Here is a 22,339-nt window from a genome sequence, read left to right on the forward strand (position 1 = left end):
TCCGTAATAGTCACCGTCGGCGATCACCTTAACTCGATGGAAAACCAACTGCTACAACATTCAGCGCTTTCGTTTGTCGTCGCGCAGTTCGTCGTCACCCAACAGTCGGTTGTCTCAAAGGAAAAGTTATGTTTTTTGTGTCAGTCACCGTTAGTTTGTTTTTTCTTCTTCTTTTTTTATGCACGGTGACATTTGAAGAATCATCCCCAACCGTCATCCACCCCAACCATACCGACCACGACTGTCAGTTTTCGTTTTTCCACAACTGCCAGTTGCGTTTAAGTCCATCACACTTAACTCTTTGGTCATCTTTTCCATTTGCACGATTAGGTTCATTTTTATGGTAAAATTACATTTCAACCCTCTTATTTGTGTTTAATTTAGAATTGTTAAATTCATGAAAATCCCTCAATAGTTTCTCCCATTTATATTTTATACTAACAGTATGTTTCTATTTTAAAATACATGGCTAAATAACAATATCCCATACCTACTTGTTTTTTAATTTAAATGGTCAAATTGCATGCAAACTCAAACACTTTTCCATATTTAGATTTTAGACTTCTAAATTTTAAATCTTCTATAATTTTTACTTTATTTTTATTTTGATAATTAATTTTGAATTTACTCTTTGATTTTAATTAACAATAATATTAATACTTTATTTTACCCCCACCTACTTGTTTTTTTAATTTAAATGGTCAAATTGCATGCAAACTCTAACACTTTTCCCTATTTAGATTTTAGACTTCTAGATTTTAAATCTTCTATAGTTTTTTTATTTTATTTTGATAATTAATTTTGAATTTACTTTTTGATTTTAATTAACAATAATATTAATAGTTTATTTTATTCATTAATTTTTATTAGCATTAATTTCATATCATTTGCTATTAATTGTTACCATTAATCTTAACAATTTGATACTTAATTTTACATGCTATTAATTGTGATTATTTGAATCATGATAATATTAATTTGATACGCAAATTTTAATATCATTAATTTTAATTTTGATGCTTATTTTTATTTTGATGTTTATTTTTATCATTGCTTTGATTTAGTATTGATTTTGCTCAAATAAATCTTAACTTGGATTTTATAACAAAAACATACGTTAGTCTAAAAAATAATCGGGAGAAACTATTGGGGTTTCATGCAATTTAACCATTTGAAATAAAACAAAAATAAGGGGGTTGAAATGTAATTTTACCTTAAAAAACTAACATAATCGTGCAAATGGTAAAGATAACCATATAGTTAAGTGTGATGGACTTACACACGACGACAGTTGCGGACGAACAAGGATCGACAATTGTGGTTGGTTTCGATGGGATGGGCGACGGTCGGGGACTATTCTTCAAATGTCATCTTGCGTAAAAAGAGGAAAAACAAACGGACGACACAAACGACAAAGCTTCTCCTTAGGGACGATCGAATGCTAGGGGACGGCGAATTGGGTGACAATAAACGAAAGCGTTGGATGTTGTAGCAATTGGTTTTCTGATGAGTTAAGGTAGTCGCTGACGATGACTGATGTTGGCATTCGGTTCTAACATATATAATTTAAAAATCTTAATTCTGAACAAATTAAATTACTTAGATTAATTATATTTTTTAAATAAAATTATAATTTTATTAAAAATATAATTAAATTTTAATAAATGATTAATTTTAAAAAAATTCTTATTATGTAAATATTAAAATTATAATTTTAATAGAATTATAATTAAATTATAATTTGTTAAGAATTAGGATCTTTTAAGTTATATAAGTTAAAATTATAATTAATTTTAATAAATGATTAATTTTAAATAAATCCTTATACTTTTTAATAATTACATAATAAAGACAAATTTGTATGTGGTACGTTTAGATATGTCGCTTTAGTGATACGTTTCGGTATGCGACGTGCGATGTAAAATTTTCCCTTGAATTTTTAAATGTGGTACTTAAATATTTAAATGTGGGTTGAATAATATTTTAATATTTAAATGTGTAGGTTATTTCAATTTGGTACTTAAATATTTTTTTTGTTCATTTTACCCTTGAACTTTCATTCATCTTCTGTTACCCTAGCAATACTTTGTATTAAAAAATCACGTATTAAATTCAAAATAATAAATTTTAAAAGCAAAAGGATAGGTGAATTTTTTAAAATCTATATTTTCTTCAAATATCAGAAAAAAATTCGAACGAAAGTATAAAAAATATCTTTTATAAAAAAAAAGGAATTTAAAAAATGTGTAAAACAAAATTTTAAAAAAATTTGCTTATACATTTTTAAGAACTAAGACTTTCTGTTTTTTAATAGGTTTTTTTTAATTGAAAAAAATATATTAAATTCAAAAAATCCAAAAGAAAAAAAATCATAAAATTATAAATTTTTTAATTATCATGAGTTTCGCCACTTGTTTTTTAAGTTTTTAAAATAATAATAATAATAATAATTTTTTAAAAAATACACTAAAATAAAAATAATATAATATAAACGTAAAATGTAAAAATCGAAATATATTATTAAATATCTTTGACATTATTTAAAATTTGAGAATTTTTTAATTTTTCATCTTAATTTTTTATATTATACCACGTGATTCGTTTTATAAAATAACCCATTGATCAAAATGTACAATTCTTTTGTGGTCCTAGCTTACAAAATACAGTGAGGAGGGATACAAACCTCTAAATTTCAGAATTTGCATCTGCTCCAAATTTATAATTTAAATTTATCATCCTTATGTTTTAGTCCCACTTTGTGTGAACATGTCTTGTCTTTAGCTCCGGCAAATTTCACCCAAATTTGATTATTTGAACCGATTTATCCGACTCCATACTTGATATAAACTCGAACAAGATGACTAAATTTGATCCGAAACCTAAACCATATCCGACCCGAAAAAATTTAGATGGACCAATATAGACCCATATCCAATTTGATTCGAATCGAAAATAACTCGAATGAAAATTAGCCCTAACCGAAAAAACCCAAACCGAATTGAATTTAACTGGATCCGAAAGTAATCCGAATCAAAACTAATCTAAACCGAAAGCAATCCGAATCGAAACTAATCTAAACCGAAAGCAATCTGAACTGAAAATAACCCAAATAGAAATGAACCCAAACCAAAAGCAATATGAATTTAATTTATTTAAATCCGACCCAAACATAACATTGGCCCAATTTTTAACCCAATAAATGAGTACATGTGAATGAATATTTTATTGTTATTATATATTTGTTAACAATACGATGAATAGTAAAATGATGCACATTTTGTTCTCTTTTTACATTACATTACCAGTTAATTACCATATTTGATAATAGTTTAATGACCACCCATACCACATTTGATAATAATTTAATGGTTTAATATTATTTTCTCTCGTTTAAAAAATATGATCTCCATATTTGATCTGATAATTTCTAAAAAGAATAAAAATTATTTGATATGAATGATTATAAAGTTAAGTTACTACCCAAAATTTAATTTTATAAGATTAACTTTAATTATCATCACTTAAGATATATTGTAATTAACTTTAAAAGGAAATAAAATTATTTTTATAAACAAAAATTAACATGAAAACATATCTTAAATAAAGAACATATAATATATAAAAAATCACTTTGATTCAAACAATGAAAATTATTTAAATAATAAATTAATTTAAAGAAATATAAATTTAAATAAATATTAAATTTATAATAAAAATATTAGAAAATTTTAAGTGAGAATGAAATTTTAACAGAAAATATTATTTTTTATCAATAGTTTACTATAAATTTTTCGGATCATTGAAATACAAAATTCAAGTTATATACTCTAATACACGTTATAGGATCGAGTTTGGGTCAATTATCATTTATAAATGATGATTTAATTCAAAATATTGAACGATTGAAAGTTAAAATTGAGTATAAATGATATTATTAACAAAAAATAAACCTATTTTTTTACAATAATAGATCATAATTATATATACTTAATTAGGTTCATATTTGATTCAATCTAAATTGACCAGATCCAAGGTTGATCTAAATCGAAATTAATCGATCTGACATTAACCCAAACTGAATCTCAATCGATCTGATATTGACCATATCAGAAAAATCAACCGATCCGATATTGACCTAGCCCGAAGATCGATCGACCCAAATTAACCCAAATCGAAAATAACTGATCCAATTTACTATACACCCGAACTTAATACAAATCAGACTCATTCGACCCGAAGATCGATCGATTTGATATTAACCTGAATAAAAAACAACTGACCCGACACTCGAACTGACCCGATTTACCATGCACCCAAATAAATCCGAATCAAAATCAATTTGATTCGAATGAAATTGAATCAATATAATTCATACTCGAAATGACTCAACACAACCCAATCCGACTGACTCGTTTACCACATCTACTTCTGTTCATATTTTTATAGTTTAAATATTTTAACGTATAAATCTTATTACTTTTTTTTTTATTTAAATTTAAATATATTTCGTTTATTAACTTGATGGTAGATTTTTTTGAATTAATCATGTTATCCGATCTATTGACCGACTAATCCAGATCGGGTATTGCAGAGGCGAGGGCGACCCTCCCAACCCAGTTTGCTCCATTCGCAAACTTCATGATTCAAACCCCTGACCTTGCTTAAGGGACCTAATACCTCATTCCACCATACTAACTGGTTGTTGGTTGGTAGTTATTTTTAATTAAATTGTTTGTACTTAATAATACTTTACTCCTAGCATTTAAAAATAATATATTTATTAATAAAAATAAAATAAAATATTTTTGAGAATACTATATATTTAGTACATAAACTATTACTTTTTCCTTTAATACCCAAATTTTTTCTTCAAAATCATACTAACGTTTAGTTTAGGTTTTATTTTGATACTATATCGTTAAAAATTTAACAGTAATGTTGACGTATCATCATAAGATAATATCAAGTCATCATTAAAAAAATAAAAAACGTCACATCAATAGTTCTGTTAATTTTTTAACGAGAAATATCAAATTAAAATATAAATTAAATATTAAATGTGATTTTTTAAAATAAAATTTAAGTACTAAAATAAAATAAAAAATAAAATTTAAATATTAAACGTGTAGTTTATCCAATATTTTTTTAGTGTTTAAGGATGATATAAACTAGGGTATAAAGTTGTGGTGAAAGTGTGGCTAAAATGTGAGGAACATATTCCGTGTATGACCAATCATCTTATTGATGATGTATGGATTGGATTGTAATGACGGAGATAATTATTACATGTTGGAATTAATTTGGCGGCTCTTCCGATTGTTGTAAAATTGTAATCGCTCCTTTAGCTTTATGTTTACTTTTCAAGGGCAAAAAAAAAAAAAAAAAAAGACGAAAAGTAGAGAGAGGAAGTGGGTTGGGTGAGGCAACTTTGAAACAATTACAAAAAGATTACCGTCAATCACGCGGCCGTGTTAACCCAAAACATCTTCAGCGTACCATCACGTGACACGTTTGGAACCAATCAAAACCGTTTCCTGTTCCAATCATGGCAAGGAAATGGATTCCACCCCAAACATCTCTCTTTTGTTTAATGTTTTCTTATCCAACCAACCATACCAACATACACTTGAAACATACGTCTCTGGTATGAATGCATCAAGATGCGGGCTAATTATGTTAAACAAGGCGACTTGCATTCCTTAGCGTACCATAGTAGTGACTTTCACCATAAAAGTCGAGGTAATATTTGTATTTCGCCTACACCCACCTCCTAAAATATTACCATTACCATCGCGTATAACAAAACTTGAATGGATTCCCTGTTTGCTTTGTGATAACACAGAGAGTCAAATGGGGATAATCGTCTCATGAAAATTTAAAATTATATTATATTTTTAAAAAAAATCTATGTATTTTTTTTTATTGAGAATCGGTTTCTCCTTGAAATTTTATACGTGATTTGGATAAGTGATTTACATTAAGAGATAATTTCTCACGATGCTCGACTATGATTGGTTATTGACAGTAGTTTTTCAATAATTTTACTATTGTGATTCGTTTGCTGATACAATCAAATCTATTGTGATTCATCCCTAATTATGAGTTTATTTTATAATTATAAACATTTTATTGTAATTTTAGATATTTTATATTTTAATAAGAATAATTGTTTCTATTTGCATAAAAAAATCATTCTGACTCTCTCTCCCATAAAATTTATTAGAAAAGTATTCACTTTAATTGTATAATTCATTCATATTTTAATTTGGGTTGATGGAGATGTGGATGTAACAATCACTAATTTGGATATATATATATAGAAAGAAAAGATCAGAGAAGAAACCCAAAAACTAAAAACTCTAAGATGACGTTTGGTTCGCTGGAATGTTTCTGAGAGAATTAGAATCTGTGAAGGAATTGAAATCTGTAGGAATTAGAATCTGAATCTGAAACTTGTTTGGTTGGTAGGAAATTGAATTGGAATCAAATTTCATATTCTGTTTAGTTCGCAGACATGTCAGATGAATTTGATTTCAGTAATGTAAAATGACAGAATTACCCTTCTTGTTTTTTTGTTTAATTTTATTTTGTTTTATAACTTACATGTTGCAATATATTATAAAAAAATTAAAAAAATTAAATTTTCATTTTATTGATTAATTATTCATTTTAATAAATTATAAAAATCATACTAATGAACATCATAAGTTAAAATAATCCCAATTAGGGATAGCCATGGGTCGGGTTGGGTCTGGTTTTTGGTCCACCTGACCTGACCCAAGAACAAGAGAACCTCCACCCGAGACCCGACCCGACCCGATCCGAATATATGAATTAGAGATTGACCCGACCCGGAATAATAAAAAATTATTTTTATTCAATAAAAATAGTGAGTTAATTGAAAAAAATTTTATATAGAGGGGTATTATTGTAATTATTTCTAAATATATAAGGTAAAATTATATATTTTTTTCGGGTCGGGTTGAGTATTTTCACCTAAACTAACCCGACCCGACCCGAATATCACACTTTAAAAAACTTGACCCAAACCCGATTTTTTTTAAAAAATCCGACCAGAATACCAAAAAATTGATGAGGGTAGTATGGTCAAATTTCACATTCCCTCTTCCAAAGGATTTTAATTTCATCATGTTATGGATGAAATTTACTTTTTCTCCTTTGATGAAATTAGATTCTAATTCCCCTTTGAAAATTTGAATCAAACATGAGAAAATAGTGGAATTAGATTTCAATTCCATCTAATTCCAAGGGATTTCAACGAACCAAACGCTACCTAATTATATGTAGAGAAGAGAAGAAGGCTGCGAGAAGGAAAGGGGAAGGCGTAACTGCAACGCATCAACCGGTAAGTATTGGAATTAGATTATTGCTGTAATGGTTTTCCTTCTATGTATTTTCTATTGAGAATATGTTTTTTTCTAAAATTTTATAAGTGATTTGTATTCGGAGATAATTTCTCACGATACTCGACTATGATTTGTTATTGTCAGTAGTCTTTCAATAATTTCATCTCTGTCGTGATTCATTTTCTTATACAATCAAATCTATTATGATTTATCCCTAATTATGCGTTTAGTTTACAATTATAAATATTTCATTGTAATTTTAGATATTTTCTATTTTAATAAGACTAGTTACATCTATTTGCATAAAAAAATCATTCTGACTCTCTCTTCGATAAAATTTATTCAGAAAAAAACCACTTTAATTGTATAATTCATTCATATTTTAATTTGGTTTGATGGAGATGTGGGTGTAACAATCACTAATTTGGATATATATACATACATATATATATATATATATACATCTAGAGAAAGAAAAGATTGGAGAAGAAACCCAAAAACTAAAAACTCTAATTATATATGTGGAGAAGAGAAGAGGCTGCGAGAAGGAAAGGGAAAGGCGTAACTGCAACGCATCAGCCGATAAGATGGGCTCTTTATTCCACTCCCTTCACCACATGCAAATTGAAGTTTCTGGGTCAGCTTAAATTCCACTCCAACCCCACTTTAACTAAAAAATAAAAATCTAAAACCAGCACTCAATATAGCTTTCACCCCTCGCCCACCACCACAAGTCCACCCCAATAGTAATTTTATAAACTTCAAAAGTAGAAAGACACTTAAAAATATAATATTTTAAGTTTTGGAGTTGCTGTTGGTGTTTTTAAGAGAATCAGTGTCGGCTCCTCTCAAGTTCTGTTCACTCTGGGAGCCTCTTTTGTTGCATTACAACTACAAATTGCTGCAAAAGACACAGCTGGTAATTTCCCTTTTCATTCATAGAATAAGAAAAAAAAACCCAACTTTTATCAACGTTTGTGTTAGATCTCTTTTTCCTCGTACCACTTGCATTGCAGGTACATTTATCTGTACCTCTGTTATCTATGTATAAATCTTCAATTTTGATTGGAATATCTATCATCTTCTTGCCTGCATGTTTCTTCTTTTTTACCCATTAGTTTATCAGGAGACAATAAGATCAATCACCCACTAGTTATCAATGTATCAATTCCATTGGTGAAGTAGCAAAGAATTCTCCTTTTTTAAAAATCGTTTGGCGTGCTCTGTTTCCCTTTCTTGCATAGATGGTGGATACTGGAAGCTCCTGGCAATGGCTGTGTGTTGTTTTGGGGCTGCTGTTTTTTAAAAAGACGGTGTTTATGTCCCAATTACATATGTTCAAAGTGCAATAGCAAAAGGAGCCGGTCAGTGTCCCCCACCCCCAAAAGAGATGGTATAACTTTATCGGATTTGTTATTAATATGTTTAAATTCGTGATGAAAATGTAGTTTGTTTGGATGGAAGTCCCCCAGCTTACCATTGGGATAAGGGATTCGGAACTGGAATAAACAGCTGGTTAATCCAACTTGAGGTTTGTCCACTTTGTCAAAAACTCCAGTTATATCATAAGACATGATATTGGGATTCTTGACAACAGTAATGGGATTGGTTTGGTTTGGTTTCTTGTCATAAACATGTTGTTGGATTGCAACAGGGAGGGGGATGGTGCAATAATGCCACTAGCTGCCTCATTCGGAAAAATACTCATCTAGGTTCATCTAACAGAATGGTCAAGCAAATTCCTTTCTCTGGCATATTGAACAATAAACATATGTTCAATCCAGGCATGAACTTTTTTTTAACTCATCTTTTCCTTCTATTTGTTTGTTTGCCAGCAGTTTAGTGGATTTCATTTTGGATTTTTTGTAGACTTTTACAATTGGAATAGAGTTAAGGTCAGATATTGTGATGGATCATCGTTCACCGGCGACGTCGCAGCAGTCAATCCAATTACTAATCTTCACTTCAGAGGTGCTAGGGTCTGGCTTGCTGTCATGGAGGATCTATTGAGCAAAGGAATGAGAAATGCTGAAAATGTAGTAGTTAACATTGTTTTTGCCTTTTCCTTATTTATTTGTTTCGAGCTAATGGTTTTTCAATGAAATTACCTTTGTATAGGTGTTATGTCGGGATGTTCGGCGGGCGGTTTGGCGTCGATTTTGCATTGTGATAGCTTCCGGGCCCTCCTACCTATGGGTACTAAAGTAAAATGTATTTCAGATGCTGGTTATTTTATCAATGCGTAAGCTCATTAATAGGACCTTCTGCCCAGATCTTTATGTTGAAGCATACACATGGTAGTTTACATCTTTCGTTTACACAATATTTACTAATTGCATCGTAATTGTTCTTTTGCAGGAAAGATGTATCTGGAGGACATTACATTCAAACCTTCTTTGACCAATTAGTTGCAACACATGTACTCATTCTTTCTTTCTCCTCATATGAATGCTTAATGTATGTATGTATGTATGCAATATTGATCATATTTACTTTCTTTCTGAAGGGGTCGGCAAAGAATTTGCCTCCATATTGTACTTCAAGAATGAAACCTGGTCTAGTGAGTGCTTCTATTTCGTTGTTAGTTTCATTGTTCAGTTTGTTGTTTCAACTTCTGATATTCTTACCGATACTCATCCAATCATGCAGTGTTTTTTCCCACAATACACGGCACAACAAATACGAACACCACTTTTTTTCATCAACGCAGCATATGATTCGTGGCAGGTTTGCTCATTTCCATTTTGGATTAGTTAAAAATGATTTTGCAATTCAATACCGAACTGTATGTAGCAAATGCAACTTTGCTGCAAAACCACAAAACTCAGCTTTGCTGATGTGCCACCAGGACCAAATCCTTTGCCTAATTTTCAGGCTTTAGTTCATTGCTGTTCTTTGTTTATCTAGTTTGAGCTTTAATTTTCTCTAAATCTTTTATTTTCCATTCAGATACGAAATATTTTGGCACCCGGCATCGCTGATCCCCATGGATACTGGGAAAGCTGCAAGCTCAATATAAAGAACTGCTTGCCCAGACAGAAAAAAGTAATGCAAGGTGACTCTTAAGGAAGCAGCCTCCATTTGTTATTTAGTTAGTGCACAACAGAGTAGATTGTGAAGTTTATGTTGAACAACCTCAAACGTAAACGCTTAATCCATTTTCAGGATTCAGTCGCAATTCTTAGTCGCACTTCTTCGACTCGGCAAATCTGCATCAAGAGGAATGTTTATAGACTCATGCTTCGCGCATTGCCAAACCGAGATGCAAGAACTATGGTTTATGCAAGGCTCCCCATTGTTGAACAAAACCGTAAGCCAACGATGGCTGCCTTTACATATGTTGGTTTGATTATGTTATGGAAAACATGAATTTGAACTGAATTGTGTGTGCAGAGAATTGGAAAGGCAGTTGGAGACTGGTTTTATGATCGTAATCCCTTCCAAAAGATAGACTGCCCTTATCCTTGCAACCCAACTTGCCACAACCGTGTTTACGATGATCCACATGCACCCCATTCATAATATACATATATCATATACACTATCATAATATAGACTTCCTCAGCATGAAGTCCATATCCATTCATACATACGCATACGTAGTTGTAGCAAATATATATATATATATATATATATATATATATATATATATATTATATGATTATTCATCATTAAATGAAATTAGCATGGGTTAAGTCCTCTGAATAAGCAAATACCACCACTGCACTAAACTTGTGTGCTGGGTTGGCTCCATTTGTGTATTGATGTTATTATCATCATTCTTAATAAATCAGGTTTCTTTCTTATAATTTGTTTCTTGTGTGTTACCATTTATTATCTATCATCATATTTTGTATTTCAATGAGACCAGGAAAAGGAATGAAGTTTCAGGCAGGATGAAGTAGACTATTAATAAGACTATTATGCAGTCACACCCTATGTATAACATTGTTCGAACCCGAATCATTTAGAAAAAAACATGTCACTCTCAACCATTAAAACCACTTTTTGAGTACAATTAATTAAAGTTAAAATCTAAGAATTGAATCGACGACATTCAATTTAGTAAATGGGGTTTCTCAAGGTTGAAGATGGGACTCTCATTTCCTAGTTTCCCTCCAAACCGGTTGAGAAAACCCTCTGAAGAAGATAAGTTAATTTGCACAAATTAAAGAATTAGTGAAAAAAGATTAAATTACAACAATTCAAAACCTAAGTAGCTTATTCATTAAAAATAAAAGGATGAAATCATGTAACTAGTCTTCCATCTTTTCTACTCATTTCACTAACTGCAGTCTCTAATCAATCCCTTACACATCAGTATTCTCCATTGTTTTCGTAAGTTTCTCTTTTTACTAAAGTCATCATATTCTGCATTTATAACATTTTAGTATTTAAATCTTTTTCAAAGCAAATTATACTTTTATTCCATCTATAAAATAAAATTAATCACTTTCTAAAAAATTTAAAAATTTAAAAAGAATTTATCAAAAAAGAATTCTCTGATCATCCGATACAAAAGAAAAAATCTAAATTAATTTTCAATGTGTTACAATGTGAAAATCAAATTTATTTGTGCTAGTTTACTCGATTTGTGTGTTAATTTATGATGACTATTGTTATGATATTAGTGATCTTACTTTGAATTGATAGCCGCATCAAATCGCAAAAATTAATAACGAGCTGATATACAATAAGGAGGGCCTGATTTATCTCTTGCAACAAGCGAAAGAACATCCGATGACATAGAATCAAGCAGGGAGACTTGATAGTGATCAGGAGTTGACATCTTCATTAAGTGGTCTGTCACCATATTGCATTCACGTGGAATTTAAGTAATCTCTGTACTCCAAGCACGGTTATGCATTGAGACAATAGCTTTAACTAAGGGGAGGGGACTATGGTCTACATACGGATCAAGAACTAATTTAACAGCTTCAGCACTATCAGATTGCATATGGAGTTGCTCGAAACCTTGAACGCAAGCTAGAGTCCGATGAAGAGTCCCCAGAGTTCGGCTTGAAGTGGGGCAGCGATGCCAATGAATTTCTGAAATCCATAGACCATATCACTTTCATGCGATCGGGATACTCCACCAATTGATGCGTACCCTGTGGAGGAGGATACTGATGCATCTGTCTTCATACAAACCCAGTTAGTGGTCATGGTGTTGATGAGTGAGCAAACCAGCATTGGAGAGGGAGTTCATGAAGTGGAGAGCCCAGAAGCTGCTGATGCGTTCGATGTCAAATAAGGGTGAGCAGGTGTCGTTGCAAATGTAGTCATTTCGTCGCTTCCAAATCAGCCATAAGAGTGAGGAGAATATGAGATTCCATGGGACATTTCCATTGTTGACAGTAGAGGTATTTAGCAGGTTCATATAGAGCCAAACATCAAAGGGGAAGGCAGAAGAAATCTGACATGTGATTTGTGATGTGATAGGTCTGCCAAAGATTTCGGGCAGCATGACAATCTCGAAGGACATGCAAGATGGTTTCACGACCATTTCCACAGGCCAGGCAGAAAGAGTCGGAGGCAAACCAAGTCTAACTCTCTCATCATTGGTCATCAAGCGTTGGATGAGGACAAGCCATAGGAAATGTCTGATTCTTTGCTGAACTTGTAAAGACCAAATTGATTTCCAAGAGCTTTTCATAAGCTGGTTCAACACTAAAAGTGAAGGTGGAACCCCATCGCCAAGCACAATTATCTCCTCCATTATTGTCGCATGGGGGAGAGATGCCCATGATATGGGGTATAGCTTCAAGAGAGAATAGTGTGGAGAGTCGATTAACATACCACTGACCGTCAGAATTAATGAGATCGCATACTTGTAAAGAAGGATCAATCACCGACAGAGACAACGCCCAGTTCCGTAGAGGATCAAGTGGCGAAAGCCAAGTGTCGTTCCATAGATTAACCGTTTTCCCATCTCCAATTAACCAAAGAGTGTTTTCGCGGAGAGTGCACCATGAGCGACTGAACCATTTGCATGACTTAGATACTTCGTGCGTTAGGTTTTTTAATCTATTTGCATTACTTACATCGTATTATATTATTTAGTAGTTGTGTATTATGGAGTCTTGTAAGTTTAATGTTAGGTTATTCTACATTATATATATATATATATAGGGGTGTATTCGATTTTGTTTGTTTAATCGATAAAGATTGAATTAAACTGAATCATATGATTTTTCTAAAATGAAACCGAAACCGACTGACATAGAAATAGTAATATTCAGTTCGGTTTAGTTCAGCTCAATTCAGTTTTACAATTTTTAACTATTCATTATTTTTCAAACTCAACGTCCAAAAAAGTAAACTTCAAGCTTAAATCAATTTGATTTAATTAAATTTATCTTATAACATCTTCAAAATGAAATTGATTTGGATAACTATTTATTTATTTATTTTTTAATTCGATTTGATTTGGAATAAACATGTTTCATATGAAAAAACCAAAATCGAATCGAATCGTAAAATTAAATTATTTAAATCAAATCAAAACCAAATTACAAAATAAAAAACTCGAATCGAATTATACTGCACAATACGATTCAACTCAATTTTTTAGTTTTCTCGATTTCCTTACTCAACCACATATACAAGTAGTTAGATTGTGTTAAATACAAATTAAGACACCAATATTTTTTGGGAGTTCCAGCAACATCGGTATCTGAGTACAATTTTATATCATTATAATGGGCATATACTATTCATAGACTCTTATATCATTATAAGTTAAAGGAATGATCGTTTATCTAAAAGATTTTGAGTTTAAACACCAACAACTACATGATATTTAAGTATTCATTGTCAAATGATTGAGAGTCTTTAACACATACACTACCACTTGTAATTACCCTTGGTTAATAAAAAAATATTTTTTGAATAGTCTGAAATTATTACTAGGTAATATATTTTTTTACACTTTTAAATATTATATATTGAGTTATAAATATATTTTAAAAATGTAGCAATCTTAACGAGTTACTGTTAATTTAACTTACATACTTAACAAAATAATAATAAATTAGTACTTAATTAAATTAAATTTAATATAATAAAATTATAGAAATAATTTTAAGCTTTGTTTGATTGGATGAGAAAATAGTAGATTGAGAGGAATAAGTGAAAAAATGAAAGGAAAAAAAGAGAGGAATGTGCTTAGTAGGAAAAAAAATGAAAGGATGATAATTTTTCATCCTTGTGTGTAAAAATAAATCATCTTATTTAAAATTAAAAATATATATGAGTTAATTCAAAATATATTTTTTAAAATTATTTTTTTTTCTCATTCTTTTCGATTTTATCAATTAATGACTAAAAATATAGTTTTTAATATTTCTGTTATTCCTACTAAAAACACCATTGAAAAATAAGTTATTGTTTTTATCTTTCTATTTTTGGCATAATATCAAAATTAGTCCCCCAACATTTATCAAAATGATCATGTTAACTCATATTCTTTTTTAAAGAGTATTTTAACCTCTAACATTTCATTTTAGACAAAAAAAAGTTTTCGTAGATGAAAACTGTTGGTTAATAAAAGATTAAAACTCTAAAATAAGGATCTTTTATTTTAAAAAAATGTCAAAGATTAAAATACTTTAAAAAATGAAATATTAAAAACTAATTTTGGTATTTTCCATTCTTTCATCATTCTATTTCGCTTTCCACTCTATGAATTAAAATTTTAGACGAAAACACTAGTTCCCCAAATGTTGATAAAGAAAGTGGGGGGGGGGGGTCCAAACTTAGTGTAGGTGCATGAATATAATGGTTTTACTATTTGAAATGTTTAATCACATGGGCGAGAGCCCACCGCCACATGCAATCACAAACGATGGATTAAGACGTATGTACTTGGATTTATTTCATTTTAACATTTGATAAGGATGGTTAATTATTTTCAGAATATACAATAAAATAGAAAAGAATAACATGCTTTACTTACTTTCAAGGAAAAAAGAAGAAAAAAAGCCAATATATGCTTTACTTTGCCTGCGAAAGAGAGACGAATCAATGGAAAAGTTGGAAAATATTGATCCCTTAGTCAGCCAGGCCCAGCCAATACCGTTCCTGCTTTGCAGCTTCTTTCTTTTGTTTTAATTAGGGTAATATATAGTTAAGAAAAATGTTATTGATTTTGTTATTAATTTTTAATATTTTTGATAAAAAATTATTTAAAATATTATTATCTCTACCTAAAATATTAATATTTTTTAATATTTCTGTTAAAGTGTTTAATAATAACAAAATCAGTAAAAAAATAATATTTTAAATAACGTTTTACTAGATATATTAATAAAACCAACAAAACACCCAATAATAAAAAAAATTAATAAAAATAATAATATTTTAAATATTTTTTTTATCAAAAATAAAATAATAATAAAACTAATAACATTTTTCCTTTAACTTAATATTAAAACTGTCTCATATGAAACTTCCACGTTATGTAGTATTTCATTAGGATAATGTAAAGTGTTTCATTTTCTTTATTATTTTTTGTATGTATGTACGGGTGTCGCCATGCAAGCAAACAAATGATAGTTGTATCCATCAATCATCAGTGATGGCTGTTATTAATACATATATATATTTAATAAAACCCTTGGCCTCGGTTTTAAGTATGAAAGAAAAAGTAAATAACAAAAAGGAGGGCACCGACAACTAAACTATGGACTTAACAACAACTTTTGTGCGCTTAGTTGGCACGCGTTACCGGATGAGGCCTATAAATGAAATCAGCGGTGGCTAAGGCTTAGCCAAAAGAAGCAGCGTACTCGTAGAAAGAAGAAACTAGTAGTAAGCTACACCAATTATAGCTTTTCCCTTCACCTTCCTCAAAGTTTCAGCTCTCAAGGTAAAGCTTTCATCTTAACCACCAAAAAACAATGAAAATTACTCATTCATCCTACATGCTGTGTTTGCTATATTTACTGTTATTATTATACTAGCTTTCCTTTTGTGGAAATGTAGTCTTAGGACTAGACAGACAGAGACGCATAGTGTTTATTTTTTCAACCTCGTTGTTTCAGTTCTTACTGCTCCGGCGATTTATGAGCGGTAGCTCTCCTCCCAGGCTGTCGGAAAATTAGAAAATCCGATCGGTTTTAATATGGAGAGAGCAGTATGATTGTTTTACGATCTCGAGGATGGGACATGATTCCGGTCTTTTTGTCATGTGTGACTGTGACGTTTGTCGGATGCCATTTTCTTATTTTTGGTTCATGACCTTAGTCGGATTCTCATACAATAAAATAATGGTGCTTTTAATTTTATTTTATGAGATCTTGATCTCAGCCGACTCTCCACTATCAAATGGGCCGGCCAGGCCTGCTTTTACTCATAAATTATCTTTGGTACAATATTTAGCTTAGATTCTGTTTAAATTCTATATTTTGTAGACTATTTGATAACGAAACTTATAAATGAAGTAATAAGATGGAAATTTTTGTAAATACAAATTCTCCATAAAAAAACCCTAGATTGGCAAAGTTTATCATGTAGGAGAAAAAGTAGATTTGGTAAAAAGAAGTAGACCTCGTTGTCTCTGTTGTTTCAACTCACACATCAACGTCATCATCTTTAATCGGCCTTCATAATGACTTATATCATGTTTAATCATTTGGCCTATGGGTTGTGTTCTGTAGTAGCAATATTTTTGTTGGATGAATATTTTTCAATTATAGCAGGAAAAGCTCCTTCAAAAGGCAGGGAAACCTATGCCAGAAACATATTTTTGTTTATCTTTGCTTTTATTTATTTATCTATACAATGTAATAGCTGCAGTAGAGCAGAATGATTAGTGCAAGAGTACGCCAGTGGTCAAGTCTTCTGGCCATTGTGCTTACAATCATATCACTGAAAGCTGAAGGCGCTAGCGTAGGCATCACGTTTCTGCAAGATGCAGTAGCAAAAGGAGCTGGTAGGGATTTGCCTTCTATGTAGTTTATATATGTGTGTGTATGTATATGTTCTATTTAACGTTACATTTTTTTTGGTTTGGGTGGCGGTTTGCAGTGTGTTTGGATGGGAGCCCACCAGCTTACCATTTTCACGAGGGCTCTGGCACCGGGGTTAATAATTGGATCGTTCACATAGAGGTTAGTCCTTTTCTCATCTCGCATCGATTGGCTATTGGCCGTTGTATTGCTTGCTTGTGGTGTGTGCTTTACTTATATAAGGCTTTGGCTTTAGACTACTGTGTTGTTAGCTTTATTAAACTGACAGACGATAACATAATGACCTAACAGGGTGGAGGATGGTGCGAAGACGTGGAAACTTGCCTTTCTCGAAAGAAGACCGACTTAGGGTCATCGAAGCTAATGGTTAAGCAATTCGGTTTCTCTGGACTTTTGAGCAGCCAGCAAAAATCCAATCCAGGTAGGTTGGATTCAACAATTTCACTCTGCCTCGGATTTAGCTTCACTGTTATCCTAACACATTCATTACGTAGATTTCTACAATTGGAATCGAATTAAGGTTAGGTACTGCGACGGATCATCATTCACGGGCGACGCTGTCGATCCAGTAAGTTACATAAATTAATCATTAGATTTGAGAAATTAAACAAATACATATGTTAATGCATAACGGTTCTGTGATCAGGCTAATAATCTCTTCTTCAGAGGACATAGAATTTTTGAAGCGATCGTTGCTGATCTATTAGCAAAAGGAATGAAAAACGCTAAAAATGTAAGACCTAGCTTAGCTTGTGTAATTATTTTGTAATTCCTTTAGTAACCCATTTTTTCTTACTTGTTCATAACCTGTTGGAATCTGATTATATGTATATGCAAAAAATAGGCTATTCTTTCCGGCTGTTCCGCTGGTGGATTGGCAGCGATATTGAACTGTGACAAATTCCGAGCTCTTCTTCCTGCTACAACTAAAGTTAAATGCATTTCAGATGCTGGCTTTTTCATCCATGCGTGAGTTCAGAGACCTTAACCTCATGTATTATATACATTTATGTTTGGTTTCCATCTCATTTAACATTAAAGATATCGTTATTTGTTTCTGCAGGAAGGACGTTTCCGGAGGGCAGCACATAGAAAGTTTCTATAGCAAAGTGGCTAAATTACATGTATAGTTGTTCCTTAAATATATCATTGATTCGTTTTTTCTCGAATGAGACCGATGCCTTAAAGATGTAATGTCTTGTGCAGGGCTCCGTTAAGAATTTGCCGGCGTCTTGCACTTCGAGAATGGGAACTAGACCAGAGTTGGTATGACAACCTTGTCCGTAATTCAATAATTTATCACTTTGTTCTTACCATTTTCCTTTGCAAAAAACTGCAGTGTTTCTTCCCGCAGTACGTGGTGCAGACCATGCAAACGCCAATCTTCTTCATAAATTCAGCTTACGACTCCTGGCAGGTCCGTTCTTGAGCCAATCGGATCCAGTATCACTCTGTATTTGCTTTCATGCACTTGCAATACCGAATCATTATGATCCTATGTTTACATACTCTCGTCTGACGATCTCGATATATTCTTCTCTCATCAGATTAAGAACATTTTGGCTCCCAGTGCTGCTGATAAAGGTAAGGCGTGGAAAAGCTGTAAGCTTGATTTGAAGAAGTGTACACCTGCGCAGCTCAAAGTCATCCAAGGTGACAACGCTTCTCCAACACACGCACGCTTGCACACACACACACACATATATATATATCATTAATCTCCTCTCTTAATGAACGAATGGATAAAGTGAAGCAATTGTTATTTCAAATCTTCAATACAGATTTCAGGACGTCGTTCTTACTTGCAATCAATAGAGCTGGTGTCCTCAATTCTCCCAGTAAAGGAATGTTCATAGATTCCTGCCACGCTCACTGTCAAATAGGAAAGCAAATAACATGGTCTAGCGATAGTTCTCCGGTTGTCGGTAACACGGTAAGAGACTCGAAATTCTTCTCATATAAATAGTAAATCGATCGGCCATCTTGACATTAACTCATGACATTGCATGCAGAAAATTGCCAAGGCTGTGGGAGACTGGTATTACGAGCGGAGCCCCGTGAGGAAGCTTGACTGCCCATATCCTTGCAACCCTACCTGCCCAAAAGTGGATTCGGAATCAGCGCTGGATGGATAATTTATTTATTTATTAGATAGTGTGAATCATTTAGAATTGATTCATGGATATCTATCCATTGCTCACTTTTCTTTTAACGTCTAGTTCTGTATAATCTATTTATTTATGCGTCTTATTTTAGTAAGACAGAATAAAAGTGTATGAACTTGGAAAACAAATAAAGTTGCTTGAGCTTGTATCATTACCGCTACTAGATTCTACTAGTATTTTTACGAGTGAAGTATTGAGGTTTACGTCAACCATTTATTATTTTTTAATCCTTCCTATATTGATTTATAATTATTTCTTTAGTGTTTTTTAACCGAACTAATTCAGTTAATCGATCGAATCGAATTAGTTCGATTAATTCGGTTCGGTTATCGAATTAGTTCGGTCGGTTAACGGTTAAGAAAATTTTTAGAATTCGGTTAACGGTTAATTCGGTTCGAATTCGGTTAATTAACCGAATTAACCGAAATTAAATTTTAAATATTAAATATATTATATATAACATATAAGTTCAACCCAAATCATTTAAAACCCAATTAATAATTTAAGATCCAATAACTTTTAAACTTAAATCAATATTAATTAATTAAAAAATTATATAATTTTTTTATTTTATAATTATATATTATTTAAATTAATTGTAAACTGTTTTTTAATTAAAAAATATTAAATATATTATATATAAAATATGGACTAAGCCCAAACCATTTAAAACTCAATTAATAATTTAAGATCCAATAACTTTTAAACTTAAATCAATATTAATTAATTAAAAAATTTATCTAAAATTTTTATTTTATAATTATATATTATTTAAATTAATTATAAACTTTTTTTGAATTAAAAAATATTTAATTTTTATATAAATTAGAAAATTAAAAAAAAAATCGGTTAATTCGAAATTAACCGAATTAACCGAAATTTATTCGGTTCGGTTAATATGTTCGAAAAAAATTTGGTTCGGTTAACGGTTAAAGAAAAAAAGTTTAGTTAATTCGGTTATGGTTAATTCGGTTCGGTCGGCCACCGTTTTAACCGAATGAACACCCCTAATTTTTTCTCAAAAAAGTAGTTATTGGGATTTTTAATTTGAATCGACTCACGTCGCATTTATTAGACTATATATTAATATATATTTTAATTTTTAAACATAAATTATAAATAATCACAAATGTACGATATGTACATTATTTTTATAAAATTATAGCAAAATCTTAAGTCAGTTTATTAGTTCAGTTTTAATCTTTGTTTTTAAATGTCTAAGTAAAATATTATTTTAATATTTTTAAGTAAAATGACGTGGATTTGGATTTTTTTATATTAAAACAGTCACACTAAAAAAATGTTGTTTTGGTGTGACAGATGTCCACAATGAAATTTAAATTTTATTTCGTTAGTTATTTATTTTATTGATTGTGTCAATTATGAAAATTTTATTTTTGTTTGTCTCATATCAATCAATTTTTTGTGTATAAATGAGTCTAAAAAAATTAAGTAGTATGTGTAATTTATCCTTTAAATTATTTAAGGCTTAATATAAAAATAAGTGCCTAAATTATATACTATTTTCTATTTAGGTACCTAAACTATTTTTTATCAATCTAGGTGTCTAACGTTTCCAACGTTATATTTTTAGGTGCCTGGACCGTTAGCACTATTAAATTCTGTCGTTAAATGATACGTGTCGCATTTATAAAAAATTTATATAATTTTTTAAAATAAAATATTTAAATTATATGAGTGTGACATGTGTCATTTAATAACGAAATTTAACGTCCGTTATGGCAGAGGCACATAAAAGTGTAACGTTAAAAACGTTAAGCATATATATTAAACGAAAAAAGTTTAGAAACCTAAATGAAAAAAAGGGTATAGTTTGGGCACCTATTTTTATATTAAGCCATTATTTAAATTTTATAGAACCGATTCGACCTAATCTGTAAATAAATCCAAATACGACTGGTCAGATCGGGCCCGGATTGTCTCAGGAAAGGCGGGTTAATATACGGCTAATATACGGCGTTACCGGATACATTAAAAGATATTTAACAAATTCGGTTTAGCGCTATCGGAAATGTTGACTAATAATAATGTAGTAGGTCTAAGTCATGAAGAAATATTAAAAAATTGTTCAACCGGCAAACTTAACTTGTCGGTTTGTGTCGATCCAAATTAAAAATGTGTCGATCCAAAACGATATAACATGTAAAACTATGACAAAACCGGTATTGAAATGATAAAACCGGTAAAGCGCTATCGGATACATTTAAAGTGTCGGTACTTTAATATAAGGATCGACACTTCGTGAATTTAAAAGAGAAGCAGTTTTAAATCCTATAAAGTGTCGATACTTTTAAAAAATGTATCGATCCAAAACGATATACCAGGTAAAAATATGAAAAAATCGGTATCAAAATGATAAAACCGGTAAAACGTTACCAGATATATTGAAAGTGTCGATACTTTATATAAGGATCGACACTTTGTGAATTTAAAAGAGAAGTAGTTTTAGCGCCTATAATGTGTCGATACTTTAAAAAAAATATCGATCCACAACGATATAACAGGTAAAAATATGATAAAACCGGTATCAAAATGATAAAACCGGTAAAACGATACCGGATATATTGAAAGTGTCGATACTTTCGTAAGTACGTGTAATAAATTATCGACACTTTCAAAGAAATATGTAATTATCCTTTCGAAAGTATCGACACCTGACATAAAAGTATCGACACTTTTGTATTTGTATCGATTAAATATAAATAACATATCCGATGAAAATATAAAGGCCATATCTAAATATCATCTGAAAATCGATAGAACGGACGAGTTTTTGAAATCGAATCGTAATTGTTGCTGCATTTCAGAAGGCGTT

General features: G+C 31.0%; 1 protein-coding gene and 1 pseudogene across 2 annotated transcripts; both read left to right on the forward strand.

Moving 5' to 3' along the window:
- Nucleotides 1-3,805: 3,805 nt before the first annotated feature.
- On the forward strand, nucleotides 3,806-19,547 carry LOC120164267 (pectin acetylesterase 7-like). Of its 2 annotated transcripts, none has more exons than XM_039174026.1 (13): nucleotides 3,806-3,817; nucleotides 17,166-17,301; nucleotides 17,397-17,479; nucleotides 17,630-17,759; nucleotides 17,833-17,906; nucleotides 17,985-18,071; nucleotides 18,183-18,307; nucleotides 18,402-18,462; nucleotides 18,545-18,604; nucleotides 18,678-18,755; nucleotides 18,886-18,991; nucleotides 19,120-19,271; nucleotides 19,351-19,547. In XM_039174026.1, the coding sequence occupies exons 2-13, from the start codon at nucleotides 17,175-17,177 to the stop codon at nucleotides 19,471-19,473; spliced, it is 1,206 nt and encodes a 401-aa protein (XP_039029957.1). In that variant the 5' UTR covers nucleotides 3,806-3,817; nucleotides 17,166-17,174; the 3' UTR covers nucleotides 19,474-19,547. The 2 variants fall into 2 exon arrangements, with proteins under 2 accessions (XP_039029957.1, XP_039029956.1); XM_039174025.1 differs by lacking the exon at nucleotides 3,806-3,817 and adding an exon at nucleotides 16,137-16,236 and having other exon boundaries at nucleotides 17,160-17,301.
- On the forward strand, nucleotides 8,612-11,176 carry LOC120164276 (annotated as a pseudogene).
- Nucleotides 19,548-22,339: the final 2,792 nt, after the last annotated feature.

This window comes from Hibiscus syriacus, unplaced genomic scaffold (assembly GCF_006381635.1).
Source record: "Hibiscus syriacus cultivar Baekdansim isolate YM2019G1 unplaced genomic scaffold, ASM638163v2 tig00111506_pilon, whole genome shotgun sequence".
Taxonomy (NCBI): domain Eukaryota; kingdom Viridiplantae; phylum Streptophyta; class Magnoliopsida; order Malvales; family Malvaceae; genus Hibiscus; species Hibiscus syriacus.

Excerpts from the sequence above, each read along its gene's own strand:
- LOC120164267 (XM_039174026.1), top strand. The coding sequence starts at position 17,175 with ATGATTAGTGCAAGAGTACGCCAGTGGTCAAGTCTTCTGGCCATTGTG. Across the intron at positions 17,760-17,832 it reads CCAGCAAAAATCCAATCCAG|ATTTCTACAATTGGAATCGA; the intron begins GTAGGTTGGATT and ends TTCATTACGTAG. Across the intron at positions 18,605-18,677 it reads TGGGAACTAGACCAGAGTTG|TGTTTCTTCCCGCAGTACGT; the intron begins GTATGACAACCT and ends AAAAAACTGCAG.